The sequence below is a fragment of the Aspergillus melleus genome, assembly GCF_016097325.1.
Source record: "Aspergillus melleus strain CBS 546.65 chromosome Unknown contig6, whole genome shotgun sequence".
Taxonomy (NCBI): domain Eukaryota; kingdom Fungi; phylum Ascomycota; class Eurotiomycetes; order Eurotiales; family Aspergillaceae; genus Aspergillus; species Aspergillus melleus.
In genome coordinates this window covers 2,109,150-2,121,262 of record NW_025763375.1, presented here as the reverse complement: position 1 = coordinate 2,121,262, position 12,113 = coordinate 2,109,150, and the positions used below count along the sequence as shown (strand labels likewise).

Below are 12,113 nucleotides of genomic sequence, written 5' to 3'. Positions count from 1 at the left end.
AACACCAACAATTGGCTCGATACTACGGGGCCATGTGACGATACCAGCTGGGTCTTTCGTCACTCCGAGATATCCGGGCGTGATCCAATCTCCAGTAGAGATAGTGCTCTCTGACTACGAGTGCACCCTTGGCATCATGAACTATACGGCAATGCAGTCAATTTAGGGATACTATGCAAACTTTCGTAACTTGACCAGCCGTGCAGAAGTGGCGTTCATGCGCCATACGAGCCAGCTGCAAGTGTAACAAAATGTGATATCCAACAATTTCGCATCATTAGTATGACTGCATGATAGGGCTTGATGAGAAACCGGTTTTGGGACCATGGCCTTCTGCTGCCCACTGCTAGAAGTCGAGAGGTTCTATATTTAGACACTTCATGTATAGAGCTGTTCCCGGGTCTTGCCTCGTTAAAGACCAAAGCTCGCCCTAGTATACCGGCTTTGCTCCAGACCTCGCACATCCAGACTTTCAGCACACCACTTACCTATACGTTAAAGACAGTAAACATGTCCGGCACGACTTTATTGGAGTACTTCCGCTCGAGGACTCAAGTTGACCTCGACACCTTTGACATTGAAGCTGCCCGTGAGCTTCGAGGCTGTATCGATTGTACGTCTAATCAGGTAATCTTTTCTTCGAGTCTCCAAGATCATCTAGTGATGACTAATTATGTCTTAGTTCGAGTATTTTAATGAGTTATCAAAGGAGGGCAGGAAGGGGGTCCTGGAAAAGGCAATCAAGCTCGCTCAAAAGGAACATGGCAACTTTGGATCAGTCACAGTGGAGGAGCTTGCGGTTGAAGCTGCGGTATGTTAGAAATATCCATACCCACTATAGACCTGACCTTGTGACAGGCCGTATACATGGCAATTGAGATCCGCCCATTCGTGAAAGGAGATATTCATGTTATGGCTAACCCGTGGTATTCGTATTCGAAAGAGAGGATTATTGCGACTGGAAAAAGTGAGCTTTACTATCCTTCGGCAGATGAAATACTGACCGTGGCATCTTTCAACGCAGGATTTCATGAACTGTTCGCCCTTCTGGATGCAAACTTCGATAGGACTCGGTTGGTCATGAAGGTACCAGCAACTTGGGAAGGGCTCCAAGCGTGCCGCGAACTTCGAGATCATGGCATAAAGACATTGGGAACAACCTTGTTTACCATGGAGCAAGCAGTTTTGGCGGGTGAAGTGGGATGCGTGTCCATCTCTCCTTTCATCCATGAGCTGAAGTCATTGTTTGACAAAAGGTCTGATCTCTCCTACACGCTTACGCCTTTGCGGTAGGTTTTGAGTTGCTAACCCACTTAGCTGGATAGCTATCGCGACCAAAGTCCTCTCCTTGACTTGTGTGTCAGAGCTCAAAGATGGTATGATCAAAGCTCTTTACCAACAAAAGTGAAAGCGTGCGCAAACATCGGGGTCGATGAGATTCTTCAATTGGCAGGAGTGGCTGCCTTTACTATCGTCCCAGATGATTTGAAGTTGTTGGATTCTACCTGCAGAGTGGAGTCTGAAATTGAAAACGCATCGCTATTTAACCAACAGTTGGTTGAAACAGACAATATGGAATATCCTTCTTACATTGACGAAGAATCTAAATACCGAATGGATTTTGCCCACGCAGACGATGGAAAGGCACAACTCAAAATCTCCCAGGTATGACTTGTTTCTTGATTTCCCCCCCCTGAAAGGTCTACGTTCTAAATAGTACAACAGGCAATCCAGATATTTTGCGACTTCCAAATCAAGGCCGAGGGAATCGTGAGAGCGGCGATGCAAGGGGGCTCCTAACACTGCTACAACTGAAGCTGGATACCTGCGCAGGATGGTCATCAAGTTGCAGAACACCTTTCGCAGTCACTTTTCCTCTGTTTGAATATTTTCAGACATGCTGCGTTTCTTTCCGCTTCCTCTGCCAAACAAGAAGTTGTTACCATGACCAATGTACCTAAGCATACAGCCAATTATAATTTCCTTCAGGGATGACCCCACAATGAGAGTGCTCTCTCGTGTCAATCTGCATACAGGATGATAAACTGTATCTCCTATCCACGAGAATCATCCGCGATATATTAAGTTTACAATGGATTTTATCGAACACCTGAGCCGTACTACGATTGTATCGAATTCAGGTGCTATGCCAGCATACAGTTGTATAAGTGCATGTGAATCCTTCACCTTTCTCTATCTATAGTGGCATATCACAGATGGCGATCATCTGCGTACCAGCCTGAATAAGTCCATTCAAACCAGTGTGATCACCTACTGCAGTTGGAATGACCGTAAATCTACCATGCCACGAAATATATATGACGTCAATATGAGTACTGGCTACAAGGTACAGGCTACATGAGCATTATAAAGCGGGCTATGCATTGGCTTGTCTCGCCTCCGGGTAGCCTCTGCATCATTCACATCTAGTGGCGACTGCTATAGATCAAACTGCATGCACGCATGCACTGCTTTTTGTCTAATTCGTATACTAATAGGGAACCCCAGTATTGACGGCGCTTCTACATTTGACTTACACGCTTTGCAGGGTGAGCCTGAGCTATCAGTAGGACAAGGCATAACTGCTTATGGAACTGTCTAAGTGCGCTACCTGGCAGCCACGTAAAACCAGCGGCTATTCTGCGAAATAGTCATAGAGAGTACAGTGCCACTGTAGAAAGCTATCACGAATGCATCCGATTATTCTTTTCATGAATCATACTATGGGCTAGTCACGTATTGTTACACACCTGCGCTTTGGACAGCAAAAGCAGCCATATTTGCAATCCTTAGGGTGGTACTACCTGATTTCGAATGTCAAGATTTTAATTCTGCGGGTTTTATTTCTGCTATCAAGAAAGCAATCCGAACTGCGAGGTTCATGTCAACCTGTAAAGTCTTTTCTCGATGCTCGATATACTGCATAACTGTGGGGTACGTCACATAATGTCAGTCAATGTGCCACCAAACACCCGGATACTACACATGGCCAACTTAAATCCCGCTAGAGGATACGTGCTTGATAAGATCATCGCAGCATACACAGTCAGCCACAGGTGGCAGTGGCTTCACAATGTACTAGCTACAATGACGAAGGTTTGCTCCGTAGTTCACATTGCAAGCTGTTGATGCATCTCATGTCAACAGACATGGTAATGCTGTTTGGAACACGGTTGATGATGAGAAAATTTCCATCTTATCTAAGGTAGCACTGCATATCTGACAATGTATGCATCTCAGGGTTTTGTAACTAGTTCAATCACTAAAATCCCAGCCCAGCGTCTCATGGCTTGGGAATTCACGAGCGACTAACAAGCATGGGACACCGTTGTGATTCTAGCTGACCTCGCTCAATATGCGCTTGGGAACAAATGTTTCTCAGGTGAGATATCTTAGTTGCTGATACGGTATGACAAATTGTTTGACTCTGATTGCGATTGCTCTGACATGAATCATGCTACCAGATAATATTCGAAAGTGATCCTTTTCGAGTCTATGACGTCAGCGATAGACTTTAGCATGCCATACTCTTGTGAAATTACCCGCAATTCTTCATCGACGATAAAACATTTATAGAATACAGAACCAATCTGTATCTCGATATAAAATTGTCTACTAGTAGTTGCTAGATTCGTGCTGTTGTTACAAGTGCTCTACTGGGTGTTATTCTCCTTGGAAGTCGCTTTGCGAAACCAGAAAATGATTAGAGCGTGTACCACTTAGGTGTAAATGTAAAGATATTCCCGACTACTCTTCCATGCCTTCAAGCCCTTCTTCAATGCTTTGCTCTAGTCCAACCCAGCCAGGGCGGTCAAAAAAGTCGCGAAGCAACTGCTCGGCTCTGGGAGCCAACACAACATCGCTGATATCCTCTCCCTCATCCTCGCGGGCATCCGGTATCAGCGTGTTATCTGGTCTGAGCTTTCTGAGAATTCCAATAATTTCAATCCATGTGAATGGAGCTGCGAATGCAAAGATCCGTTCACCTTTAACGTCTGGATTAAGAAGGGCGACAACGTGTAGACGTGCGGTGTCTTCGACATTGATATACCACTCTAGAGGGCAGATAATGTATCAGTCACCCAGATTTGCGTGGCAGTATTGCTTCTGGAACTCACGTGGTTGAAACCTGCGCATGATTGTGTCATCTCCTTTGAGGACGTTTCGGAGCGAGCCCATTGTTGAGCCGAATATCTCGGGAAGCAAAATCCGTCCATACTACATATGTCAGTGGACAGGCCAAAGGTATGGGATCTTCTAGTAAATACGCACATTTCCATCCGGTAAGACACTGTTGAATACAAATCCAGGGCGGTTCTGTTTTACCCATTCCCATGCACTCCTCTCCGCTTCGGTTTTCGCGGCCGCATATACATGATATCCCTTTTTCTCTGGAGGAGTGGACTCATCCCACGCTGCCTTGTAAGACGTTTCGTTCCAAGTATCTAATACCAACATCAGAGGACTGGTGAATAATTCTTATAATATCGTGTCAAATTGAGAACTCACTTTGATCAATCCTAACTGGCACGTTGGGCGTGGGGAAATGGGCAGCAGAGTTGGATGACGTCAGAACAAACCGCTTTACCGTCTTCTTGTCCTCCGCCAATTTGAGCATGGATTCCGTTGCTTGTTTGACCCAAGTGAGAGCACTGGGGTCGGAGCCAAAAGACAAGTCCATTGCCTGTATCGCAAAGCGTAAGTATACAGGGGGCGCTCTTACTACCTCCATGTCTAAACGTTAGACTTACAATATGAACAATCCCTGAAACACCTTCCATGGCCTCGCTCAAAGAGACTGGATCATCCAATGCAGGGACGACGACAGACTCGTACACTCCATCCCCATACCTCTCGTGGAAGTACTTGTCTAACCATGGCTTCTCGGTTCTCACTGTACCTCTCACCCTGTAGCCTAACTGCAACAGGATATTTATAACATGGGATGCAATGTAACCATTGGCTCCGGTTACCATAACAACAGAGTCCACGGGGATCGCATACTTGTCGCTGTTCATCATTTTGGTTGCGGTGTCGAGAGATGTCCTTTTCTGCTTAGGGTTGGTTATTCCACGTGCCTTTGAGATTGCAACGACCCTTGACTGTTTTGCGCAAAGGACTTGCCACCTAAAGACTCTTATATCGTCCTGGGACGGGATGAACAATGCTATCTGCTATTTCAGATGTCAAAGTGGCATGAAATATCATACGGGTTGTGGTGAGTGTTTGGTACGTAAGGCAAAGCTTGCATGACCCTGCACGTTGCCTAAGTTTTATAATTATCGGCCAATATTTCACAGTCAGCAAAACTTTGCATGACGCAGGAGGCGTTCTACTCCTTCCACATTCGTATGATCAACTTTACATTTCTTTGTCTGCGTACTTACTAACGATATTTTGGTTCCAACGGACTAGTCGGGACAAGAACCACCTTGACTAGCACTGCATAGGGCATTACTAAAAGCCCAATATTTTCACCAAAACGGAGTTCTTTCTCATAAATTACCTTGCCAAGGTTGACTCAGCCCCGATAGCTCCGACTAGCTGGATGTGAGGGGTAGTGTTGCATCACGGATGTCAACACCGTCTTAAGACATAAAGCATGGTATCGGTAGGTCCATGATACGAGTTTTCATCCACAACCCTCAATCTCAAAGCGTATTTAGTCTCATCCTATTTAGAAGCTCCAATGTGCAAATCTGCATCAAAGTACCAGCCTGGGGTTCAGAATGTTCCCAATGATACTCCACTGGAGGACATCCTTTTTCTGCTCAAGCGCGACGGGGGAGTCATAATCAAGGGGCTAATTCCTGTCGAAGATGTCGACAAAACTACCGAGGAGATAAGACATAGACTCGATCAAGACTTGCCTTGGGATGGCGAGTTCTTTCCAAGTATGGAAATATCTCTAGCCCTCAAAAGTCACCATATGCTGATATTCTACACCATAAATTAGAGGAAACGCGGCGGGCACCATCCATGATCGCCCTCAGCCCTACGTACACCAAAACCCAGCTCATGAATCCCGTTTTTCAAGCTGTTTGTGATCACTTCCTTACCACGCGCAGCTGGTTCTGGTGGGGAGACAAACGCAAAGAGTCGGTTTCCAAGCCCTACGCTATGTCCTGCACCGCCATGGAGATTGGGCCCGGTGGAAAGGCGCAACCTTTGCATCGCGATTCCTTTGTGAACCATAATATCCTGAGCGAGATCGACGTGTGGGACGATGCTCGTGATGCGAACCGAGAATCAGCAGTTGGAATGATGGTTGGAGGTTGCAAGGTCACCAAGGAGAACGGGGCTACCCAATTCATTCCGGGCAGTCATCTATGGTACGTATGCCATGCAATAGTGAGACATCATCTAACTGATTTGGTCGTGACATTCAGGGACTCGAACAGACAGACCCCTCCCCTCCTGAAAGACTGTGCTTTCGCTGAGATGGAGAAAGGGGATGCCTTTCTTATGATGGCTTCTGTTTATCATGGCGGAGGAAACAACACAACCTCGGACCAGAGGCGCCTCGTGTACTCAACGTTTGCCACTCGAGGCTATCTGAGACAGGAAGAGAACCAATTCCTGGCTGTCCCCCAAGACGTCGTGAGGAAGTATGACCGAGCTACGCAGAATTTCATCGGCTATGCCATCAGCGAACCGGCTGCAGGACAAGTTCAGCAACTGGATCCGATTTACGTGCTTTACCCTGAGTTGCTGAGCAAAACTAGGCCCACTGACTTCTAGCCTGGACTCTATGTACTCACGCTGAGTGGTTTTCCCGGACAGTTTCCTAGCTCCTTGTGTTGACGTTGATTCAAGACTGCAGATTTCAGGCTCATTTACTGCTAGTAATAGTGATTCATTCTTGATGCAGTATTTCATGACTCATGGCACATCCTATCAGTTCCCGATCCCACAGTAGTCATATGGTAGTAAAGTTTGATTATTAGCCGGACAAGGTTCCCGCCAAGCACACTAATTAACCGATATGAGTCAATGTGACCTACTCCGTAGTCATTCCCTAGGTTTAGGAGTCGCTGTGGCCTTGATCATAAAATCACAAATTCGAAATTCAATAACCCCGACGGGTCACTACTAACTCGATCACCTGTCGAGAAGAATTCAACATGATGGGGCTATTATCGCTTCCCATCGAGATCCTCCACCACATATTCTCACTTCTCGACCAGCAATCGCGGAAGAAACTACGTCTCACTAATGGTCTCCTCGGCGAAGTTGGTCGAACTTCAACATTTCGAACAGCACGAGTCTCCCCATTCAAGCAAACTTCTGGAAACTTCCGGAGAATATTGAATGACTCAGGTCTGGCTGGTTCGGTTGCGAAGATTTATATAGACACCATTGATATGGATGATGATCCATTTTCCCCCTGGAATGCAGATACACACCTGCAAAACGATGGCCCCAACAGCTACACAGAAAGTGAGATCAACTCAGACGAACAAGCTGACTACGAAATTATGGACAGGCAAATATACCCGGAAGATATCCCACGATCATTCTGGCGACTCGTCCATCGTCTCAGCGCGCTTCCTCGCTTGAAAAGCGCTGTCCTGCGCTTTCATTATGACTGCAGTGCAGAAGACAAATCTAATCCGGATGCATGGCAAACCGCTGGCATGCGCGACGTAGTAATACATAATACAATGTCTGTGCTTGCCTCTCTTCGCCGACCTCTCCGGGAATTGGCAATCCAAAATCTACAGAACATCATCCCAACGCATCCTACTACTGTGGCAAACATCACAAAGGTCTTGAGAAAGATTGTCTCGCTTCGCCTCAATATTACAAATCAATTTTATCCGAACGATCCTTTTGAGGTACGGTTCCTTCCCAATGCCGCCTATATTGCTCACTCTACTTGCAGAGAGAGGACGTGTTCAATTTCTTCCCTAACCTCTCGACCTTCTGGTTGGAACCAACGGCATCGAGACTAGAACACCTTACAATCTACTCCAATCTGTACTTCGGCTTTTACCCCAAGTGTGATATTCTAGATTTCCATTTTCCGCGCCTCAAAACTCTGGCCCTCGGAAAGTACACGTTTGTACACGATTGTCAGCTTGATTTGATTCTTTCACACGGGAGTACTCTCCAGGAGCTGTACCTGGACAACTGTCCTATTCTATACGAGGTTGCGGTCTCCAAGAAGGAGCAAACACTGCTTGGTGTAAATGGCTTCAAGTCCCACCCCAAGCTCGAGAACACTGTGGGATATGCTTCGTACGGAACACGGTGGCATGATTACCTGAGGGCATTCGAGCAAAGTCTCCCACAATTACAGCATTTCCGACTCGGCAATTCCGTAAGTTGTGGGGAAAAGGATGACCAACCGTTTGAGACGGAGACAGCCATAGATATCGGCTTTCAGAATAGCTACATGGTCTTTTGTGAGGGGCACCCAGGCGGCCCTTACATGAACAAAAGAATATATGAAGACACCGATCGAGATATAGACTACGAGGATGATGATGGAAAGCTTGACGCGAGCAAGGAGGATATATCCGCGCTGAAAAGTTTGATGGCTAAGCTTGGACAACCTGTGCAATTGGACGACCGCAGCCGAAAATATTGGCGGCCTTTTATTTGGAATCATGAATACTATGCAGCATGATGCTCACTTGCTTATAAGCGCAACTGCCCCATTACTATGCTGTACCATTCAGTAGAACATCCAATCTAACTGAGTAGGGCAAGATGTGGTCATTTGATATGTTACAAGTCATTTTCATCACGGGGTCGACTAGGTATGTATATCTAGTTCTTGCATCGGCCCTCTACCTCTCCTAACTTCATTGCGACCGCCGTGCTAGTGTTTCATATCAGTTCTACCCCGGTCGGCCCCCTAAAGTTTCCTTCCAGTCTCTCGTGCACTAGATTGGCGTGACCCCGACCATACGACTAGTATACTAGCGGTATCGCTAAAATGAAGCCATGTTACCCCATCCCAGTCAACGAAGAATGGGAGAAATTGCATTTAATCTAAGCCCCTCGGCCGGATATACCTTTCCATCCCCAAATTGTCTTGTCTTTCTTATTCTCCTTGCCGATCTTACAGATAGCATTGAAAATGACCGTCAAACCGAGTCTCATTTTTGCCCCGGGTGCCTGGTACCCTCCCACGGCTTTCAACCCCATTATCGAGAAGCTGAATGCCCACGGCTACACCAGCCACACGGTCGCCTTCCCCTCTATCCAGCAGACACCTGCGGTGGAGGACCTCCAGCCGGACATTGAGACCGTCCGATCCCTCGTCGAGGCGGAGGCCAATGACGGCAAGGATGTGGTTGTCGTCTCGCACAGCTGGTCGGGGTTGCCCGTGAACAGCGCCCTCGACGGCCTCAGCAAGTCCGACCGCGAGAAAGAGGGCAAGAAAGGAGGCGTGGTCAAATTGGTGTTTATCTCAGCCTTTATTCCAGATGTGGGACAGAGCCTGATCGGTGCTTTCGGAGGCACCCCGCCGGATTGGTATATTCGTGACGTGAGTACCCACTATGCGTATTTAGAGATACGCGGTGGTAAGGCTTAATGAGAGTCCACTAATAATGGTGGATAGAAGGAAAACCGAACTGTCTCTGCCAGCGACCCCTTCACTCTCTTCTTTCACGACGTTCCCGACGGTCAGGAATGGGCTAAGACTCTTCGGCCGCATGCCTGGGCGACGAAGAATTCGCCTGCTACCAGCGCCGCGTATCTTCAGATTCCTGCGTCTTATTTACTGTGCGAAGAGGATAGGGCAATCCCCTTGTTTGTCCAGGAGTTGATGGTGGAAAGCGCGCGTAACAAGGGAGCTCGGATTGAGACAGAGAAGGTCAAGACTGCTCATACGCCCTGGCTGGTTGTTCCTGACGTGGTTGTGGACTATGTGAGGAGACAGGCTGGGGAGAAACTCTAGTGGAACTAAGTTACGTGGTGTGATCTATCTAGAGTAAGGAGATGCTGCTGGTACCGCTTCAGCAGAGCCAGCATATAAACTAAACCAGAACTGCCTCAATGATATAGTCCGACATTGTCGATGACGGATCCATGGGCTCAAGTCTCGTAACCTCCAATCCAGCCAACCCAAGTAAACCCCGCCACTGAGCATCAGTGCGTTCCATTCCCCCAAAGGCCATCATACTGATGTCGATGAAAGATATGTACTGTGATGGATTTTGGCTTGGTATGATCATATCAACTATGAGAACCCGAGAGGTGGGCGCCATAGCTGAAATAGTATTCTTGAGAATCTTCAGGCAAATGCTATCGGACCAATTATGAAGGATATGGCGGAAGAAATAAATCGCCGCGTCTATGGAGCAATCAGTGTCAATATTGATCCAGATAAAGGAGAAAGGATGGCGCACCTTTTACCGGCTGTGGATCCAGAAAGCTATAGGGCATAGGCTCCACTCCATCCTGGGTCGCAGAACACTTCCAACATTCCTGCCGCAGGACACCCATCCCAGCACTCCTCGATGAGCTCGCTGATCTGCACCCACACCAGTCTATGGTGTCAATCCCATGCGATAGTCATGATGCGAGTGCGGGATACCGCGACGTCTCCTATGGTGAGTTCGCGCGCGCCGTGAATCGGGCCGCTTGGTGGATCGTCGAAACCCTCGGATCGCGAAGCTCGAGCTTCGATGCATTGCATTATGTTGCCCCGCAGGACCTATCGTACATGGTGTTAGCAGTGGCAGCCGTAAAGACAGGATATATTGTATGTTCACTGTCCTTGTTGCTCTGTTGGACTGTCCCAGCATTGAAGACTAACATACGATATTAGACTTTGACTTGCCACCCGGCAGCAGGCTTGGACACACATGTATCTCTTATCGAGAAGACAAACTGTCAATATCTCCTGCATCCTGCGCCCGGATCTCCCAAGGCAAAATTGATTCTATCCAACCAGCTACACCTGAAGGCTATCATGACGCCAACACTCGACTTCTGGCTCTCAGACTCAGACGTTCCTGTCCGAGTATACCCCTACAACAAAACCCTAGATGAAGTGCTCCAAACTCCCTTCGCAGCAATCCACACCTCTGCCACCACAGGTGCCGCAAAGCCCATCATCATGACACACGCCACAATAAACCAACAGGCACTCATGTATATCTTCGCCGAAGGCCCGGTATCCGTGAACTTCGCTCACTGGCGAGACCAGCGCGTCGCATATCTCGCACCCATGACCATTGCAGCAGGCTTCTACACCCTTCTCGGTATCAACCTAGTTTACAATCTCACCGTGGTTCTCCCCGTCTCCAGCGCAGGGCCCGTCACAGCAGATGTGCTCGACGGCATCATTCAACACGGCGACGTCCGATCCGTGATCGTGAGTCCGAAAAACCTTCGCGCCACATGCGCCAGCCCATCGTACCTCGACCGTCTTCGAGACCTCTCGCATCTGGTTGTCGTCTACGGGTCCTCGGAAGCCAATGTCTTCCCGATCCACGTCACCCAAGACCCCGAGGACTGGGCATATCTGAAATTCGACGTAGTGGTGCCACATGAATTCCGGTCTGTGGGGCACGACCTTCACGAGTTAGTCATTCTCAGGGATGACAAGAATATAGGGCAGAGTGCTTTTTACATGTTCCCCGACATGCATGAGTATCCGATGAAGGATCTTTTTCGGAGACATCCGGATCCGCAGAAAGCGGATTTATGGCGGTACTGTGGTCGGACGGATGATTGGACAGAGTCGGATAGTGCGGGGCATTTTCTGCCGAGAGATATGGAGGTTGTTTTGGAGTCCTGTGCAGTTGTTAAGGGGGCGGTTGTGTGCGAGGAGAGAGATGGTGGTATGCCGGTGTTGGTTGAGCTGCATGAGCGGGTTCATGGAGATGGGGATGGGACAAGCGGACAGGGACAAGGGGAGTCGTGGTTGAAGATCATCTGGGGGTGGGTAGAGCAGGCGAACGCTTTCTCGCCGGTCAAGGGGCGCATCTGCAGTAGTGGTGTCATCTTCGTCGAGCCTAGCAGACCGCTACCCAGGGGCGTGAAGGGCTATCCGCAAAGACGCGCTTCGAAGATGTTATATAGAAGAGAGATCGAGGACGCCTATGCGAGCTTCGGTTGTTAACTGTGAAATTGATCATTGATTCTCTTAT

At 48.1% G+C, this 12,113-nt stretch overlaps 7 protein-coding genes across 7 annotated transcripts; 6 read left to right on the top strand and 1 right to left on the bottom strand.

Annotated features, from left to right (window-relative positions):
- Positions 1-510: 510 nt before the first annotated feature.
- On the top strand, positions 511-1,293 carry LDX57_010463 (uncharacterized protein; the record flags this gene model as incomplete). The annotated part of the gene is made up of 3 exons (XM_046092214.1): positions 511-627; positions 683-811; positions 859-1,293. The coding sequence occupies 3 exons, from the start codon at positions 511-513 to the stop codon at positions 1,291-1,293; spliced, it is 681 nt and encodes a 226-aa protein (XP_045948192.1).
- A 279-nt stretch (positions 1,294-1,572) lies between these two features.
- Positions 1,573-1,800, top strand: LDX57_010462 (uncharacterized protein; the record flags this gene model as incomplete). Its single annotated transcript, XM_046092213.1, has 2 exons — positions 1,573-1,665; positions 1,726-1,800. The coding sequence occupies 2 exons, from the start codon at positions 1,573-1,575 to the stop codon at positions 1,798-1,800; spliced, it is 168 nt and encodes a 55-aa protein (XP_045948191.1).
- A 1,947-nt stretch (positions 1,801-3,747) lies between these two features.
- On the bottom strand, positions 3,748-5,021 carry LDX57_010461 (uncharacterized protein; the record flags this gene model as incomplete). Its single annotated transcript, XM_046092212.1, has 5 exons — positions 3,748-4,055; positions 4,119-4,218; positions 4,273-4,445; positions 4,510-4,684; positions 4,752-5,021. 5 exons carry the CDS (start codon positions 5,019-5,021, stop codon positions 3,748-3,750), a joined length of 1,026 nt encoding a protein of 341 aa, XP_045948190.1.
- Positions 5,022-5,689: 668 nt separating this feature from the next.
- LDX57_010460 (phytanoyl-CoA dioxygenase family protein) lies at positions 5,690-6,741 on the top strand (the record flags this gene model as incomplete). Its single annotated transcript, XM_046092211.1, has 3 exons — positions 5,690-5,894; positions 5,957-6,332; positions 6,390-6,741. 3 exons carry the CDS (start codon positions 5,690-5,692, stop codon positions 6,739-6,741), a joined length of 933 nt encoding a protein of 310 aa, XP_045948189.1.
- A 923-nt stretch (positions 6,742-7,664) lies between these two features.
- LDX57_010459 (uncharacterized protein) lies at positions 7,665-8,632 on the top strand (the record flags this gene model as incomplete). The annotated part of the gene is made up of 2 exons (XM_046092210.1): positions 7,665-7,838; positions 7,886-8,632. 2 exons carry the CDS (start codon positions 7,665-7,667, stop codon positions 8,630-8,632), a joined length of 921 nt encoding a protein of 306 aa, XP_045948188.1.
- A 456-nt stretch (positions 8,633-9,088) lies between these two features.
- Positions 9,089-9,913, top strand: LDX57_010458 (alpha/beta hydrolase; the record flags this gene model as incomplete). Its single annotated transcript, XM_046092209.1, has 2 exons — positions 9,089-9,499; positions 9,575-9,913. 2 exons carry the CDS (start codon positions 9,089-9,091, stop codon positions 9,911-9,913), a joined length of 750 nt encoding a protein of 249 aa, XP_045948187.1.
- A 594-nt stretch (positions 9,914-10,507) lies between these two features.
- On the top strand, positions 10,508-12,085 carry LDX57_010457 (uncharacterized protein; the record flags this gene model as incomplete). Its single annotated transcript, XM_046092208.1, has 2 exons — positions 10,508-10,720; positions 10,787-12,085. The coding sequence occupies 2 exons, from the start codon at positions 10,508-10,510 to the stop codon at positions 12,083-12,085; spliced, it is 1,512 nt and encodes a 503-aa protein (XP_045948186.1).
- Between the last annotated feature and the right edge of the window lie 28 nt (positions 12,086-12,113).